This window comes from Mesoplodon densirostris, chromosome 8, assembly GCF_025265405.1.
Source record: "Mesoplodon densirostris isolate mMesDen1 chromosome 8, mMesDen1 primary haplotype, whole genome shotgun sequence".
Lineage (NCBI taxonomy): Eukaryota > Metazoa > Chordata > Mammalia > Artiodactyla > Ziphiidae > Mesoplodon > Mesoplodon densirostris.
Genome location: NC_082668.1, coordinates 59,295,923 through 59,313,191, shown reverse-complemented (window position 1 = coordinate 59,313,191; position 17,269 = coordinate 59,295,923). Strand labels below are relative to the sequence as shown.

At 37.3% G+C, this 17,269-nt stretch overlaps 1 protein-coding gene across 1 annotated transcript in view; it reads right to left on the bottom strand.

The window, feature by feature from the left end:
• Positions 1-14,478, bottom strand: part of HNMT (histamine N-methyltransferase) — a 35,937-nt gene extending 21,459 nt beyond the window's left edge. The window contains exons 1-2 of the mRNA XM_060106814.1: positions 14,301-14,478; positions 7,579-7,631 (exon numbers count right to left, since the gene is read on the bottom strand). Of these exons, the coding sequence (XP_059962797.1) occupies positions 7,579-7,631; positions 14,301-14,437 (190 nt within the window). The 5' untranslated portion in view covers positions 14,438-14,478. The remainder of the gene's footprint in view (positions 1-7,578; positions 7,632-14,300) is intronic.
• Between the last annotated feature and the right edge of the window lie 2,791 nt (positions 14,479-17,269).

The window sequence follows — 17,269 nt, the reverse complement described above, 5'->3', positions numbered from 1 at the left end:
TCAGCCAAACAGCTGAAGGAACTGTCAGAAGTCAGTGAGTCTATTCTTTACCATCATCTCTCATCAACTATAAAATTATAATTTAAATTGGGTTTATTTTTCCTGTCCCTGGCTGTACAATTAATACTATAGAAAACTCAAGACATAGAAGTGTAAAGTAAAAATAAAATAAATATCTCACTACTGGAGAGAGCAAAGGTTAATGTTTTGGTTTATTTTCTCCTAAGTTGTTTTTTTTCCCCTTTGAGGAAATAATTTTCTTTAGTTTACCCGTTATGATTATTATGTATAAGAATTATTTTGGGGCCTCCCTGGTGGCGCAAGTGGTTGAGAGTCCGCCTGCCGATGCAGGGGATACGGGTTCGTGCCCCGGTCTGGGAGGATCCCGTGTGCCGCGGAGCGGCTGGGCCCGTGAGCCATGGCCGCTGAGCCTGCGCGTCCGGAGCCTGCGCGTCCGGAGCCTGTGCTCCGCAACGGGGGAGGCCACAACAGTGAGAGGCCCGCATACCGCAAAAAAAAAAAAAAAAAAAAAAAAAAAAAAAGAATTATTTTGACTTTCCCACTTGAGAGTTAAACCATGAATATATCAAAATTTATTTGAAAGTGCTATTCGTATTCTCAAAAACGGGTATGTGGAATAATCAATTTCATTATTAACCTTTGATATATAATATAAATAAAAGTATATATCTAAAAAATATATAAATGTGTGCATTTATATGTGGAAATATATATGAATATGTATTTATACATAGAAATACATTTTTATATATAGTTTTATATGTATAGTTATACTTAGTTTTAAGTTTTTTTGCTATTCTGAAGCATCTGACAATGAACCGTGAATTTTTGTGCAAAAATCTCTTTGCAGATTAATTCCAAGAACCAGAATTAATGATTAGAATGAGATCCTTGATCTTTGGTGACATAAAACAAAACAAAACAAACAAAAAAACAGGTGTCAGAAGCTAGCTGCTGAGAAAGGATGCAGGCTAAAGAACTAAAGAACATTCTCAGGGGCCCTCTGGGTAGGCAAGACCAGTCCAATTGCTGGAACTCTTGGAGGTGGGGGGCTGAGGTACAGGGTGGGTGGAGAGGATGTACAGAATCTATGAGGAGAGGCTGAAGCAGCAGCAGGGGCTGTGTTGGGACATCAGGGATTGGCTATTTACCAAGTATGTCAGTATTTTAACAACGAGCATCACAAGGGCCTTCTGCAATAGATGAATATCAGAACTGTTCTTGATATATAATGCCATGCTACTTTCAGGAAAACTTCGTTTCATTTCAAACTCTTACCTTTTGTACATGAAAGCTTTCATGTCATTGTAACCTCATCACTATTGCATATTTGCTTTTTAAATTTTCTCAAATTGTTCTCAGTAAAAATTTGAACTTTTCTTCAAATAGGTTTCTTATATTTTGTACTGAATATATTAGTAGCTCAGCAATCCAGTATTTTTTTTTTTTTTACCATTTCTATCAGTTTGTTATCGTTAATAGAGACAAAGCCTCAAAAGACCTTGGGCATTGACCCCAATCTCTAGGACCCCCAATCCCCTTGTGGCATATATGATTAGGTTCACCATGTATAAAATGAGGATGACAGCAGACACCCTACACCAGGGTTACGTGACTGTGTGTATTAAATCACAAAGTTCTATTCAATAGTGTATGTCAAGTAGAAGCATATTCACCGACTAAGAGACTGTGTCCCAAACTGGCACAAGAACTGGGAAGATATGAACTTGTCCTTCAGCAAAATTACACATAACCACATGCCACAGACTTTCTAGTACATTGTAAAATAATCAAAACTGTAAATGAAAAACACTCAGATGTTGACAAAAAAAGAAATGTGTATCTACCATATTGTTTTCTTCCTATTTTACCTTTATCAGGCCATTACTGCATTCTTATTAATTTTAAGGCTATACAACTGAGTTTATTTGCTTTTCTAAGTATACAGTCATTTAATCTGCAGATAATGATAGTTTTGTCTTCACTCTGCTCATTATCCCCATTTTCCTGTTTCAGGCCTTATTGAATTAGCCAAAACAATCTTGTTTATTTTCGTTTTAATGACAGTGGCTGCAGTATTGTAGCATTATGTTCACGTCTCTCCATTCTGTACTGTGTCTGTCTTTAACAGTACTTTCATGTTCACTGAAAGTTTTAAATACAATACAATGAGGTAAACTATTTTGCTGAATTTATATATGTAGAATAGTTTTTTTCAAAATAACATAATTATGAATGCCTTTAACAATACTTTATATCTGATGCCCCAAATTATCTGAAGTAGACAGTCCTAAATCCTACAGATTAATAATTGACTAGAGTCCATATCCTTCCGGTTATGGAATAAGTGCTAGCATGCTTCACATAAGTAAAACAGTTCTTACTCATGTCAAGTTAGAAAGCAATTAGAATCCAGACAAAAATCGTCTGCATGTCTAGAAGTCCTATTTAAACTCTACTTCTTCAATATAACCAAACATGGTGTTAGCCACACCACTCTGGAGAAATGCCTACCTCTTTCTGGAAGGTTACTCATAAGATCATAGATTTTCTGGACTGAAAGCACCTTTAATGGCCCAAACATCCAAGAAATCAGTGCCTGATTCCTATCCATAGCATATGTGCAAAGTGTTTTTCCAGCCTAAGCTAGTACTCCTAGAGTGACTGCTCTTTATATCCCAAGATGTGTGCTTTCATTTCTGAACAGGTTTGATCATTAGTAAATTCTAATACCGAACAAAGAAATCTCTCTCTTTTAACCACTGGCCCTTTATGGGCAAATATTCTGTGGTTTGCTCAATAGGAAATATCTGAAGATGACAATAAGCACATTCAAATTCTTTTTCTAGGCAAAGAAAATCCCCCAATTCCCTATATTTCCCCAGTCATTCCTTAGTTGCTGATATAGACTGTTGGATTACTCTAGACCATTGGAAACATTAACCTTTGCTTCCTACCAGCTCCTGCTTCTAAACTGGATACACTGGCTCTTCCAGTTCTTGCCTTAATTACATTTTTCTACTTCTATCCACCTAGCTTAAACTTCAGGGTCACCTTAACATGTCATTTATGAAAGGAAACAAGATTAATAATCTGATAAAATTAGATTTTCAAATAGCTGGTCTTTACTAAATACCGAATCTCTCTTTTGCCAAGTCGATAATTAACTTTTATATCTATTTAGTACAGTTTGTTGGACTGGACTACAATCAAGAGACTTGGGTTTTATTCTGCCTTGATGGTTTTCAGGCTTTTTGTTTGTAGAATGAGGGTATTGATGGTCTCTAAATTCTCTTCTGTTTTTTAATCTCTGTAGTAATGTTGGTGTCTATATATTACAGAATAAGAAGACAACCTAACTCAACATATGTCAGCGTAATTATTTTCCAAAAAATGTTATAAAAGGGTTTATACCACCTGTGTTTCATATGTGAATTGCTTCAGTGGATTAAAAATTTATATATATACTATTATATAAGTTATGACACCTGAGTTGGTACATAATAGGTTAATAAAAATAAAAGTAGAGAGCTGGATAAAATGAGATTATTTGAGTCCTGTCTAAACCTTATAAAATTTTCTTGAATTTGAACATAAGAACTGAACAATGCAGCAGATAAAATGATTATCCTTGAAGCAAAGCCCAGAGCAAGGAGAAAACATTGCCCATTACTCCTTCTGGAACCTTTTTCCATGTATAAAATGTGCACTATAAATTAACAGCATTCTCCCTTACCAAAAAGAGTATGGGTTTCTTTTTCTTCATGTACCATCAAACGTAAAGACAACACTCATTAGAAGTTGAATAATGAAGAAGCTCCATTGGGTGGTTTAATTTTAAGAAGCATCAGTGTTGAAGATGGACCAAAAAAGCATGTTCTATGAGACTTAGAATACAATGCGGTTGCTCTCAATAGCTAAAAACAATTGGGAATTCCCCGGCGGTCCAGTGCTTTTACTGCTGAGGGCACGGATTCGATCCCTGGTCAGGGAACTAAGATCCCACAAGCCACCAAAAAAAAAAAAAATTGTTGAAATAAGCATGATATGAATACTCTAAGACCTCGAATAAAGTAAAGCATTCCCATTGCTCACTTTGTTTCATGAAAGCATACAAACTTATGCACATACACATACAGCGTTACACTTCTCTATTTGGCCTTTGTAAAAACTATATGGTCTATATTTCTGTACATGATTTGTTTTTCTCCTGATTTCCTCTCTTTATTTTGTGGATACATATAATATTTATTTCAAACATTCTCCTAACATTAAATATATAATCTATAAATAACAGTGCTGCTTATCAATTGTATTTCACTGATATAGTAGATCACTTACATGGAAGTAAGTAAGTAAGAAGACCTGGAAAAGTTTTCCATCAACTTCCTTTCTTTTGAACTGCTCAGAGCCCTAATAATTGCTTGGCTTCTGAACTGAATTGCCGAACACCTTTTTCTTTTCTTTTTTTTTTTTTTTTTTTGCGGTATGCGGGCCTCTCACTGTTGTGGCCTCTCCCATTGTGGAGCACAGGCTCTGGACGCGCAGGATCAGCGGCCATGGCTCACGGGCCCAGCCACTCTGCGGCATGTGGGATCTTCCTGGACCGGGGCACGAACCTGTGTCCCCTGCATCGGCAGGTGAACTCTCAACCACTGCGCCACCAGGGAAGCCCCAAACACCTTTTTCTAAAACCTTACATTCTCTCTTAAATTATGAAATCCCTCTCCACCCAAATACCAACCTCTATAGAAGAGACAGAAGACAGATAGGGTACATAGCAGCCCCTGCTCGTGCTTCCGAGAAGAAAATCAAACAGGCCCCCAAAGAATATGAACATTAAGTGATATAAATGCAGCAATTTGATTTAGGGAAGTTTTTAGTTTGTTTGCTTTTGGTGTGTTTTTTCATCATGATGGTGAGAATGGTATCACAATTACAAATATATAGAGAGTATTTGCACCAAAGATATGCAGAATAGGATCTGTAGGTATATGTACATCCAAAAGAAAACATCCAGGAAGTAAAACCAGAGAGGCCCATAAGCTAAAACCAGAGTAGAACCCTGTAAAATGCATTATGGGAGCCGAGTACAAGGTGTCAGATGGGGCCAATGGCCTCATTTGCCAGGGACTGGAGTTCAGACACTAATTTGGAAGGATACCTAAGCCACAGGATAATGCAAAAATCTCGGGCACACTGTAGATTGTGAAGCATGCGGAGAACCCATTTCTCTAAGGCAAGTACAGGAAGTTCCTCACTATATAATAATGTATTTTTCTTCTGCGCACACAGTCCTTGCAGTTAGGCAATGACAGATTATTAGATAAGCATCTCCCAGTTGGTATATAAGCACTCAGACTAACTGAGTGAGGTGTCCTTTCCCCAAAAACACTACTCTTTCATGCCAAGGACCTCTAGACCTAGGGGTTTTAAGTGCCTTGCTTTTGATTTCATGTAACTTACTTGAACAGTGAAGACTAAGTATTTACAGCTTGAATTTCTCTTGCAGTTCTTATGTTTCTGATCAGTTTCTTATGAAGAATGAGCTGAAAGGGCACCCATATTCTCCCCAAGGCAGAGCTTGTTATTAATACAATGTTAGGGCTCAGTCAGAAGAACACCAAGTGCTGCTTCCTCTGTTTGGAAAAGTTCTCTGTATTAGCCCCTATGTGCACCTTTACGTAAGGAATCACTGTGTGGGGCAAATGTTCCTTTCTCTAGATAGCTTATAAGCATCTTGATAAATTTACATTAGAAATTCAATTAACTTTATATTAAAAGGTCAATTAACTTGGCCACGGTAGAGATTGTTTTTAATTACTTTTCCTTGTAGGGCTTCTTTTCTTGTCCAAGCACAAGTGACACTATCAAATGATAGTCTCATTGCCTGTGGTTGCCTGAAATTCATTTGCAAAACACACTGAAAATGACTGTCTTGGTTGAATGAATTAATAGGACACTCTTTGGGCAATTCATCACTCTTACAAACCTTAGGACATAAAATATCACAAGCAATAATAGAGTATTTTAGCTTAAACACACTGTATTAGATCATTCATGACAGTATCTTTCATTACCTGTCCTTGTTGGTTTCTGTTTTCTTGGTGAAAGATGATAATAATGTAGAATTATTTTAAGAGTCAGTCCTTATTACATTATATTACAGTGTATTTTATGAAAAATGAGCAAATGATGACATCAAAAACTAGCTATCCTATTCCATTAGAGGGCTCTTGGTTATCTTTGTGTTAAGATGGGCACAATTCAACTCATTCATGTAGGATTAGAACATTACCCTTAGAAGACTCAAGAGATTACCATTTGGCACTATGTGACAAGTGGTAATGTAGTGTCCACTTGTTACCAAGTTGTAACCTATACTAACCATCACTCCGTGGTTATTTCAAATGAAAACAATAATAAGGATATAAACATATGAATAATATGTTTAAATATTATATATGACTATATATTATTATATATGGATATATTATATATTATAAATAATATATGACTATATTATATTACTATAGTATTAATATATCATATATATTATATAATATATATATTATTATTATGTTAACTCGGACCTCCAGATGACTAGCAACTTAAAAGTAAAGCAAATACTACTCAGGAGTTTGATATGAGGCAAAGTCTGGAGATGAATTTTCTTGTTTTATTTTTGCAGAAAGGACCTACCTCCACCTTATAGAAGCACTTTATAAACTAATCTATATAAACCTCACTACAAACCTATGAGACAATTCACTGTTCCCATTTTACTGATGAGCAAACTGAAGCTTATGTTTCAGCCAAGTTCACACAATTCATTAGTGGCAGAGTCAGAAACTACACCCACATTAACCTGTCTTTCCAGACTTCCCATTTCCCCTAGGATAAAAGCACTGGCTCTAAGTAATGAGAACATGAACTGCTTACGAAAGGGAGTTGGGGAGTGTGCTGAATTCTTAGAGGGCAGCTTTAGAACTGAGCCAGAGGAAGGGAAGGGTTTAGGCCAGTGCAACTCAAAAAGAGTGGGGTCACAAGAGTGTAAATTAACTATGTCATTAAGCATATTTTTCCCCATAGCAAAGCTTTCTCAGTGAAAGGAGCTGTGCATTGGTTTACATTCCAGTGCACACTTATCTTCTCATGCACCAGTAATAGTTTGCAAACCATTAACCAGTCTATGGACCTTGCTTTAAGTGGCACAAGCTTAAGGAATGTCTTATGAAATTTCCCTTTTCTGTGAACAGTTAAATCATTTTGGATCAAAGTTATCCTCAAAGTTATCCTATATTTTTTCCATTTATATAAAAAATAAGAAAGCCACACGTATCCATATCATAGATAATAATGAAGGCCGATGTCCTAAACCCTATAAATATATGCGGACATTAATCTTAGTTGAAGTAGTATGTCTCTTACTAGTTTTAATAAACTAATCTCTGCCAAAAGCAAAGGAAAATGGCTTTCCTAAAGAATGAACAATATTGCTGTCAGACAGCATGATGTTTGGAGCGAAATACAAATTTTAAAATGTGTTATTCATACCTGCACCTCCACCAATGCTTAGAATCTTAATTTCAGATTTTGTGTCTCCAATACTGAAAAAGAAAAAAAAATGTAGTTTAAGAAAAATGTGCCAGGTGGTTTGTAAAATCTGATTATCAAGTCTAGTTGAAGAGAACAGACTAAAATTACAGTGAACAAAAACTAGGCCAACAAGAAAGGCCTCAATCATTTCAGTGGTTATATTGCTGTCTTCAGAAATCTTTAGAAGGTTCCACTTATTACCAATGTTGAACTGGGATACTTTTAGAAACAGCACTATAAACATCTCAGAGGTAGGAAATAGCATTTGTTTGAAGATTGTTTGGAGAACAAAAACAGAAAAAGTGGGCTTTGAGTCTGGTAATATATAAGCCATTCATTGTAGATGGGAGAAAGGCTAAGGTGATTCATACTCTCTCTGATATTTGCCTCCTTTCCTTCTTCTTGCTAACTTCCTTTCAATAAACAAATGTTTATTAAACATTTATTATGTGCCTATCCTAAGCACTGATACATAAAAATGAAAAGACCACTTTGCTCTTAAGTTGAAATGTGAGACAAAAAAGCCCAGTATTATGGCTCTATGCAGAGATAGAGTGGAATTGATGGACTGGGATGCAACAGTAGGACTTTCTTTAAACTGATGTAAAAAAAAAAAAAAAAATGAGGGGTCAGAAAAAGGACGAGGTGCACAATGCCTGCCACGTTGAGAATTTGGATGACTGGGTGAAGCGTGGTATTGAAAAGGAAGCTGGACAATATGATTTTATGGCAAGTTTATGTTTTGTCAGTTTTTTGTGTGTTTTTTTGGGGGGAGGTTTTGATAAATCTGAATTCAACAGACATTTGGATATGCAAGGTTGAAGCTGGGTAGGAGAGAGATCAGGATTGATGATGTATTCTGGAGAATTATCATATAGTAATGGTCGAAACTAGGAGAATAGATTCTATCACCCAAGGGTATATCAAAGAGAAGAGCAGTGGGATTATGACAAGATACCAACTTTTAAAAGTCAAGGGATAATGGGGAACACACAAAGAAGACAGAGAGGAAAGCAGTAAAGCTCAGAGAGATGATAAGAGAATTAGAGAAGGAAAAGGCCATTGTACGTGGCAGACTGTACTACTAGAACATAAAAAAAGGACAACTCTCCATTGAATTTGGCAATATGAATATCTTTGATAATAGCAGCTTAAAAAGGTGGTTGAGGGCAGGAGTCAGATGGCAGTGGGATTAAAAGTGAGCTCAATAAAGAAGAAGAAGATCTAGAGATTTTTGAAAAAGGATGAAAGAGTGAGAACGAAAAAGGGAGACTGCTAGAGAGGAAACATGAACTGAAAGAATGGTGCTTGTTTGTTTGTGCTTCAGGATGGAAAAGAAGCCTAGTTTTTGGCTAAAGTGAAGAGCCTGCCCAGAGTAATAGGAAGAAGACAGATTGAAGCAGAGTTCTTAAGGACACTGGGAAACACAGAGTCAAGGACACCTATGAATGAGTTGCCTTCCTCAGTTCTAATTATCTTCCAGTTCATAATCATGAGTCCTAATACACCCATCCCTGTCTGTGCTCTTGGTTAATTCTTAAAAATGCTTCTATCACTAGCTAGCATAGCGAGGTTGCAGAGCACCTAGGTTGAAATCCTAGCTTCTAGTATGTAACCTTGAGCAAGTTATTTAACTTCTCTGTACCTTTATTACTGATTCTAAGAAATAGGATAATAATACCACCTACCTTATAGGGTTATAATTATAGTATCTGCCTTATGGAGGAGTTGTGAGGATTAAATGATATAACTGATGTGAATCTTTTAGAAATGTGTCTGCACATGACAAGCACTCAACTTATTATTATTATTCCAGGCACAGCTAAGTGATTTATATGACTTAACTCTTTTTAAAAAAAAAAATTTATTGAAGTATAGTTGATTTACAATGTTGTGTTAATTACTGCTGTACAGCAAAGTGACTCAATTATACATATATATACATTATTTTTTTATATTCTTTTCCATTATGGTTTATCGTAGGATACTGAATATAGTTCTCTGTGCTATACAGTAGGACCTTGTTGTTTATTTACTCTGTATATAAAAGCTCACATCTGGGACTTCCCTGGTGGTGCATTGGTTGAGGGTCTGCCTGCCGATGCAGAGGACACAGGTTCGATCCCTGGTCCGGGAGGATCCCACGTGCCGCGGGGTGGCTGGGCCCGTGCGCCACAACTACTGAGCCTGTGCTCTAGAGCCCACAAGCCACAAGTACTGAGCCTGCGTGCCACAGTACTGAGCCCGTGTGTCACAACTGCTGAGCCTGTGTGCCTAGAGCCTGTGCTCCACAGTGGAAGAGGCCACTGCGATGAGAAGCCTGTGCACCGCAATGAAGAGTAGCCCCTGCTCGCCTCAACTAGAGAAAGCCCGCACGCAGCAACGAAGACCCATGACAGCCAAAAATAAATAAATAGATAAATAAGTAAATTTATAAAAAAAAAAAAAAAAAAAGCTCACATCAGCTAACCCCAACCTCCCACTCCATCCCTCCCCCAACCCCCTCCTTGGCAACCACCAGTCTGTTCTCTGTGTCCGTGATTCTGTTTCTGTTTCCTAGGTAGGTTCATTTGTGTCACATTGTAGATTCAACATATAAGTGATATGTCTTTCTCTTTCTGATTTATTTCACTTAGTGTAATAACCTCTAGTTGCATCCATGTTGCTGCAAATGGCGTTATTTCTTTTTTTTTTTTTTTTTGGCTGCATTGGGTCTCTGTTGCTGCGTGCAGGTTTTCTCTAATTACTCTTTGTTGTAGTGCACAGCTTCTCACTGCAGTGGCTTCTCTTGTTGCTGAGCATGGGCTCTAGGAGCGCAAGCTTCAGTAGCTGCAGCATGCAGGCTCAGTAGTTGCGGCACGTGGGCCCTAGAGTGTGCAGACTTCAGCAGTTGTGGCTTGCGGGCTCTAGAGCACAGGCTCAGTAGTTGTGGTGCACAGGCGTAGTTTCTCCACAGCTTGTGGGATCTTCTGGACCAGGGATCAAAGCCATGTCCCCTGCATTGGCAGGCAGATTCTTAACCACTGCGCCACCAGGGAAGTCCCACAAATGGCATGGCTGAGTAGTATTCCATTGTGTGTATGTACCACATCTTCTTTATCCATTCATTTGTTGATGGACATTTAGGTTGTTTCCATGTCTTGGCTATTGTGAATAGTGCTGCTATGAACATAGGGGTGCATGTATATTTTTGAATTATAGTTTTGCCTGAATATATGCCTATGAGTGGGATTGCTCGATCATATGGTAATTCTATTTTTAGTGTTCTGAGGAACCTCCATACTGTTTTCCACAGTGGCTGCACCAACTTACATTCCCACCAACAGTGTAGGAGGGTTCCCTTTTCTCCACACCTTCTCCAGCATTTGTTATTTGTAGACTTTTTAATGATGGTCATTCTGACCAGAGTGAGGTGGTACGTTATTGTAGTTTTGATTTGCATTTCTCTAAGAATTAGCAATGTTGGGCATCTTTTTATGTGCCTGTTGGTCATCTGTAGTGAATTAACTCTTTGAATTCTTACAACTCCTCTATGAGTTAGATACTATTATCATCCTATTTCATATATTATGATGATAACTAAGAATTATTGAAAACTTGCTATTTTCTGGGCAAGGATCTAAAGGCATTATATGTTACAACAACAAACTTTACTATTTACAGCTGTATGCTGTAACCATCCTCACCCTGCTTACCACCTCCAGATAGGGGATTGAATAATTCCTCTGTGAAAAAATAATCCATTTCACTAAATAAACTTATCTATATTGGCATCTGAGAATCTCCCATCAAGTGCAAAATCTACATCGATTACTACAGTGAGCCAACTGCTCAACAGACTGTTCCTGTACATACACAAAGAGGACCTGAACTAATTTTTAGTGCCTCATTATTTGATTGGATGGACAACCAAGACTCATCAGTAGTTGGGGAGCTCCCCTAACATGAGAGAGACCAAAAGAAACAGAAAAGGAGAATTTAGAAGAAACATGCAGAGAGCAGAGGAAAATTTTATAATAGATAAAAGACGGTATTATATCTATGAAAGACGAACAGGATGCTATAAAAAAAGGAACATCTTGGAAATTAAAAATACAATAGCAAACAATAGAGGTTTGAAAGATAAAATTGTGAAAACTGGAAATATAAGAAAATTAGAGAATCAACTGAGAAAGTCTTCTGTTTGATGAATAGAAGTTCCAGAAAGAAAGGAAAAAAAAAAAAAAAAAAAAAACAGAGGGCAGGAATGATTAAATAATACCAAAGCTTCCCTAAACTGAAGGATCTGATCTTAATTGAAATGGCCCAGGGACTACTCACAAAAATGGGTGAGAAAGACCCACACCATAACTCATCATCTTAAAATTTCAGAATACTAGATATGAGAGAAGATCCTAAAAAACAAAAAACAACAAAAAGGTCACAAACCAAATATGAAGAATTTGAATGGCATTAGATCTCTCAACAGTAACTACAAGACCATGGAAAAATATCTTTAAATTTCTGATATAAAATCATTTTCATTGTAGAGTTTTATACCCAAACTATCTAACTATCTAACAATGATGAGCAAGGAGTGAAAGCATTTTTAAATACACAAAGTCTCAAAAAATTTACCTCCCATGCACTCTTTCTTAGAAAGCTCTTAAAGGATTAGCAGGGAAGAAAAAAAAAGACTAAAGAAACCAAGAAAAAAACAGCATGAGATCCAGAAGCCAGGAATTCAGTACTGGAGAGAGAAGGGAATTTCTAGAAGATGAAATAAATTCCTCATCAATACTTGTATAGCAGGCCAAAAGCAAATCAACCCAGACTGGAAAAAAGAACAGAGAACTCCAGAAAAGATGTTCCCATGAGGAAAAATCAGCAGGTTACTTGATCTGTTGGAATATATTGAGAGGAGATTCATACTTCTGCTTGGGGTATAAGTAGTGATAGGTACATAGGAAGCTAAGTAAATAAACTAAAATCAAGACAATAGTTAACTCTAGGAAAAACAAAAGGCTGTACATGAAAGGAAATATAATGATAATAGTAATGATAGTATAAATGCATTGTTCAATTATGAAAAATATTTACACAGGCAAAATGATATATAAACAAATTAACCAGAATTTAGACATATATATATATATACATACACGTATATATTATATATACCCACTATATATATATGTTGTATTGACATGATGGGGAGAGGGATGTGCATGTTTATTTAGCTACTTTAATACATCAAAATTAAGAAAGAGAATAACATGTTATTTAGAATTAGGAAAGAAAATTCCATAAGCAACAACCAAATGTTTTCAGAGTGTTGAAAGTGATTGTCTCCGGAAAGCCCGAATCAGGAATGGAAGTGGGTAAGGCAAGGAACCACTATTTTTGTTGTTGTTACTCTAAGCATCCATAGTATGTCTTCAAACCAAACGGATGGCTGAAGTAAACCAAGGATCTGCATAAGCTACAGACATGAACACAGTTGCTTAGTATTGCAAAAGAACTCAGAAATTAACTCATTACCTTTAATTTTAGAAATGAACAAAAAGACTCAAAGAAGTAAACTATAATTAGTTCCTAGATAAGAAATTGTATTTGCTGTCTGCTTTGATTTTTGCATTGTTATCCTATTACTTATTACTTATTAATATATGATATTCAAGTTTAAAAAAACATTTAAAAACTGAACCATGAAAAATAGAAGATAGAAAGGGAAATAAAATTCTATATACATCCAACAATGCTTTCTCTGGTCAGGTGGAGTTAACTGTCCTGGTGAAAGAATTACAGGCCTACAATAGAAAAATCCAGCAAAAGATAAAAATAATCAGTTTCCTTTGCTGATAGGAAACTTTCCTTTCCAGTTGCAAATTGGATCCCCAGCCATTTTTCCCAGTTTTCCATCATTATTTCCTGAAGCGCAGAGTAAGTTCCAGCAATGCACCCCCAGATAGGTGATTTGATTATCATTGCCATGTGAAATCTGTTGCTCTCATAATGCTTATCAGCTCTGGCACAAATTGAACACATTAATCACCAAAAAAAAAAAAAAAAAAAAAAAAGGAGTCTGCGAGAAGGATAGACACTAGTGAGTTTCACTGATAATGGGAAAATGCTTTTTTAGGGCTACATTGCTAATATTAAGTTGAAAGTAAAAGACAATTTTTTCTTTTTTGGAGAGTGGTAACTATAATGGATAAGGAAAATGAATTTAAATGGGTATTAAGAGAATTGAGAGGCACCCACTCAATCCTCAGGGGTAAATAGTATTTGGTAATTATTTGATTCTAATGCAAAAATACTAGACTCCGTTGGGGATTTTTTTTTTTTTTTTGAAGGTAAAATTTAGAGGAGGGCTGAAAAATCTGGGCTCAAAGATTGGGATCTTATCTTTTCTCAAAGGAACGTGGATTTGTGCCTTCAGATGGTTAACGCTTATCTCCGAGCAGCTGGAAATCCAGCACAAATCAGAGCCTTTGAACGTTTCAAGCAAGCGTCTAACTGAAATGCGGCAGGAGAAGGGGCACCGGAGGGTCGAGCGGGGCGGCTGTCAGTACCTCGTTCTTATCCCCGCGCCCAGCCTCCCGGGATGGCCTTGACCCATCTATCACTGCACAGAACGAGACCGAGGCTTGTCCCTGGGACAAAAACGGCCTTTTTTTTTTTTTTTTTTTTTTGGTTACCTTGCTATTATGCCCGGCAGCTTCTCATCCATGAATTGCTTCATGCACTGATGCTCCGTGGAATTGTCGAGAAACCTCCGGAAAGATTCAACATATCTGCTGTGGTCAGAAAACAAGCTCTTCATGGAAGATGCCATGTTTGGTTTTCTGAGAAAGACAAGGAGGGAAGTGAGGTCTAACTTCTCTCTTCCTTCTCTTCCCTGTTCCTTCTTTCTATCTTCACCCTCACCAGTTTCTATCCAAAAAACCAAAAACCACAAAAAAGCCCTGCTTTGAATTTAACGTGCTGGAGAGGCTGGGTTTGCAAAGCTCGTTACTAAGTGACTATTTGTACAGGACTTTGCCCCTGAGACTTTAACCCCGGCACAGGCGTTTTAGAAGAAATGAGTAGTAAAGTAAAGCAAAGCAGTAAATCCACTAATGAAACTTGTTTTAAAACTCTTGAAGTTAAGAAAGTCCTAAAAACAGACGACACTCAAATCACTTCCTGTTTTGGCAGCAGGGGCCAGCCAGTAAGTTCCCAGTGGGAAAGTGGCTGCTTTCAGCGCCAAAGGCAGCAAAGGCAGGAATAAACAGGCCAGCTCCAAGGTTACAAACCGCTTCCAGAAATCTACAGCTGCAGAATCTTTGACAAAAGATTGTCATCTGCCTCCAGGCTTTCTGTTAGGAGAGTTTCATGCCTTCACATCCCTAAACACTTGAACTTTAAACTCTGCTGCATTTCTTCATATGCTGATTGATTTGTTGTGATTCAGGAACAGAGCTATTAACTGAAAGGTCTGAGAAGCCTAGTTGGGAGGTGAAGATGGGGGAGAGGAGGACGGGGCAGAGAAAGAAGTCTCAGGGAAGAACGCAGGACACTGGAATCCTTCAATCCATAGGAAGCCTTCCCTAAGTGCTTCTGAACGTGGGATCCTAGAAATGTAGGATTGGATGAGCCTTTGGAGGCCCAGTGGTGTCACCCATCAAAAGAGCCAAAGCGTTTGAGTGTCCACATGCTGGGCCTTTTACCTGGGAAATGGTCTTTAAGAAATCCACCCCTTATCCAACATGGGATGTTAATAATAGTATCCAAATCATGAAGGACTTATGAGAATTAAATTCATATACCTCTCTTAGAAATGTGTCTGCCTAAACCATTCTCTTCCTCTGATTCAGGTCCAAAGCTGCCCTCTAAGCATTCAGCACACTCCTTAACCCTCTTTAATAAACATCTCGTGGTCTCACTACTCATAGAGCCAGTGCTTTCATCCTAGGAGGAAATGGAAACTCTGGAAAGGCAAGATTACTGTGGATGTACTGATAGTTTCTGACTCTGCCACTAATAAACTGTGTGAACTTGGCTGAAACATAAGTTTCAGTTTGCTCATCAGTAAAATGGGAAGAGTGAATTATATCTCACAGGTTGTAGTGAGAATTATATAAATAACATTTATAAAGTGCTTAGCACATTATTACTGCTTAATAACTGGCTCCTTCTGCAACAGTAAAACCACAAAAAAGCAGTGGTTTTATGTATGGACACTGAAAATTGAATTTTATATTATTTTCACATGTCACAAAACATTACTCTTCTTTGGATTTTTTTCAATCATTTAAAAATGTAAAAGTTATTCTTAGCTCGTGGGCTGCACAAAATCAAGTGCTGGCCTGGATTTGGCCCAGTGGCCCTGGTTGGTCGACCTCTAGGCCTCTATACATGTGCTACTTAACTCCCATCTCTATGCAAAGAGCCTCGCCTTCTTCATACTGACTCTCACAAGCTTTTAATTCTTATATTACCATTTTCCACCCTTCTCTTTAGAACTTAATCCAAATCATTCATTCATGTATTCATCTACTGAACAAATATTTAGTAAGGGTCTACTGTGTGCCAGTCTGCTGAGAAGACATAACCTTAACCTCTGTCTTCCTACTAAAAACTACCTTTAACTAAAACTCAGTCTTCGCCTGAGGCCCTCACCTGCCTCACTTGTTCGCATGTCTTTCCCAACAATCTGCTCTTCATGTGTGACTCGTTAAGGATTTCCTCTCCATTCTTGTTGCTTTCATGATACTGAGAGTCTCTCTCTTTTTGTTTTTTTTCACCCACTTTCCTGCATTAGGAGTCACACTTTCAGCATGACTTGCACTTGACTAAATGCTGGTTTTAGCAATCACAACTACCTTTTAAAATTGTATTTAGAATATCCATTTCATAATCCATAATGAATCTGGAATGTCCCTGGAGATTAAAACATCTAGCAAGCTGGTTGGAATGACTAAGTTTTCCCCTCTTTTTTGAAAATTGGGGCAAACAGTCCAGCACATCTATCATTTGCCATGACTTCTCAAAGGTTACTGGCCATAGCATCATTATTGATTTTAAAAATTATTTTAGTACATTGGGATACGATTCTTCTAGGCCTTGATAGATTGTCAAGTTTAGAATTCTTAGATATTCTCTTACCTACTTTGGGCTTCTGTTCCCTGTTACCTACCACTTATTAGGTTGTTACTGTGTCAAAGTGCCTTCCATGAATTATCGCCTTTAATACTCCTAACCCTCTGAGGATGAAACTATTGATATCATCAAGCAAGACTCAGAGCAAATAAGTTGTACAAGATCGTATAACTCATGAGAGAAGAGTCTGGATCCAAATTCATGTTGTTGAGCTCCATGGACCATTTAAAAAAAATTACATCCTATTACCTCTCACCACTTTGTAGCTTTCCAACATAAGGATTATTTTCCATGGTAGAGAAGACTAGAACAAAGCAAAAGTGGAGTAGTTCTGTATTGATCCAATCACCTATTAATATAATACTATCTGTGCTAGGTCAAGAAGCAAAGGGTTTCCCTTGTTTATTCTTATTGCTCTTATATTCTTATTCCATTGCTTTATTCTTATTAGGCTTATGTGATATTCCAAAAAAACAAACAAATGAACCAAAGATAAAAATATACATAAGCAGAATTCTAAGGACCC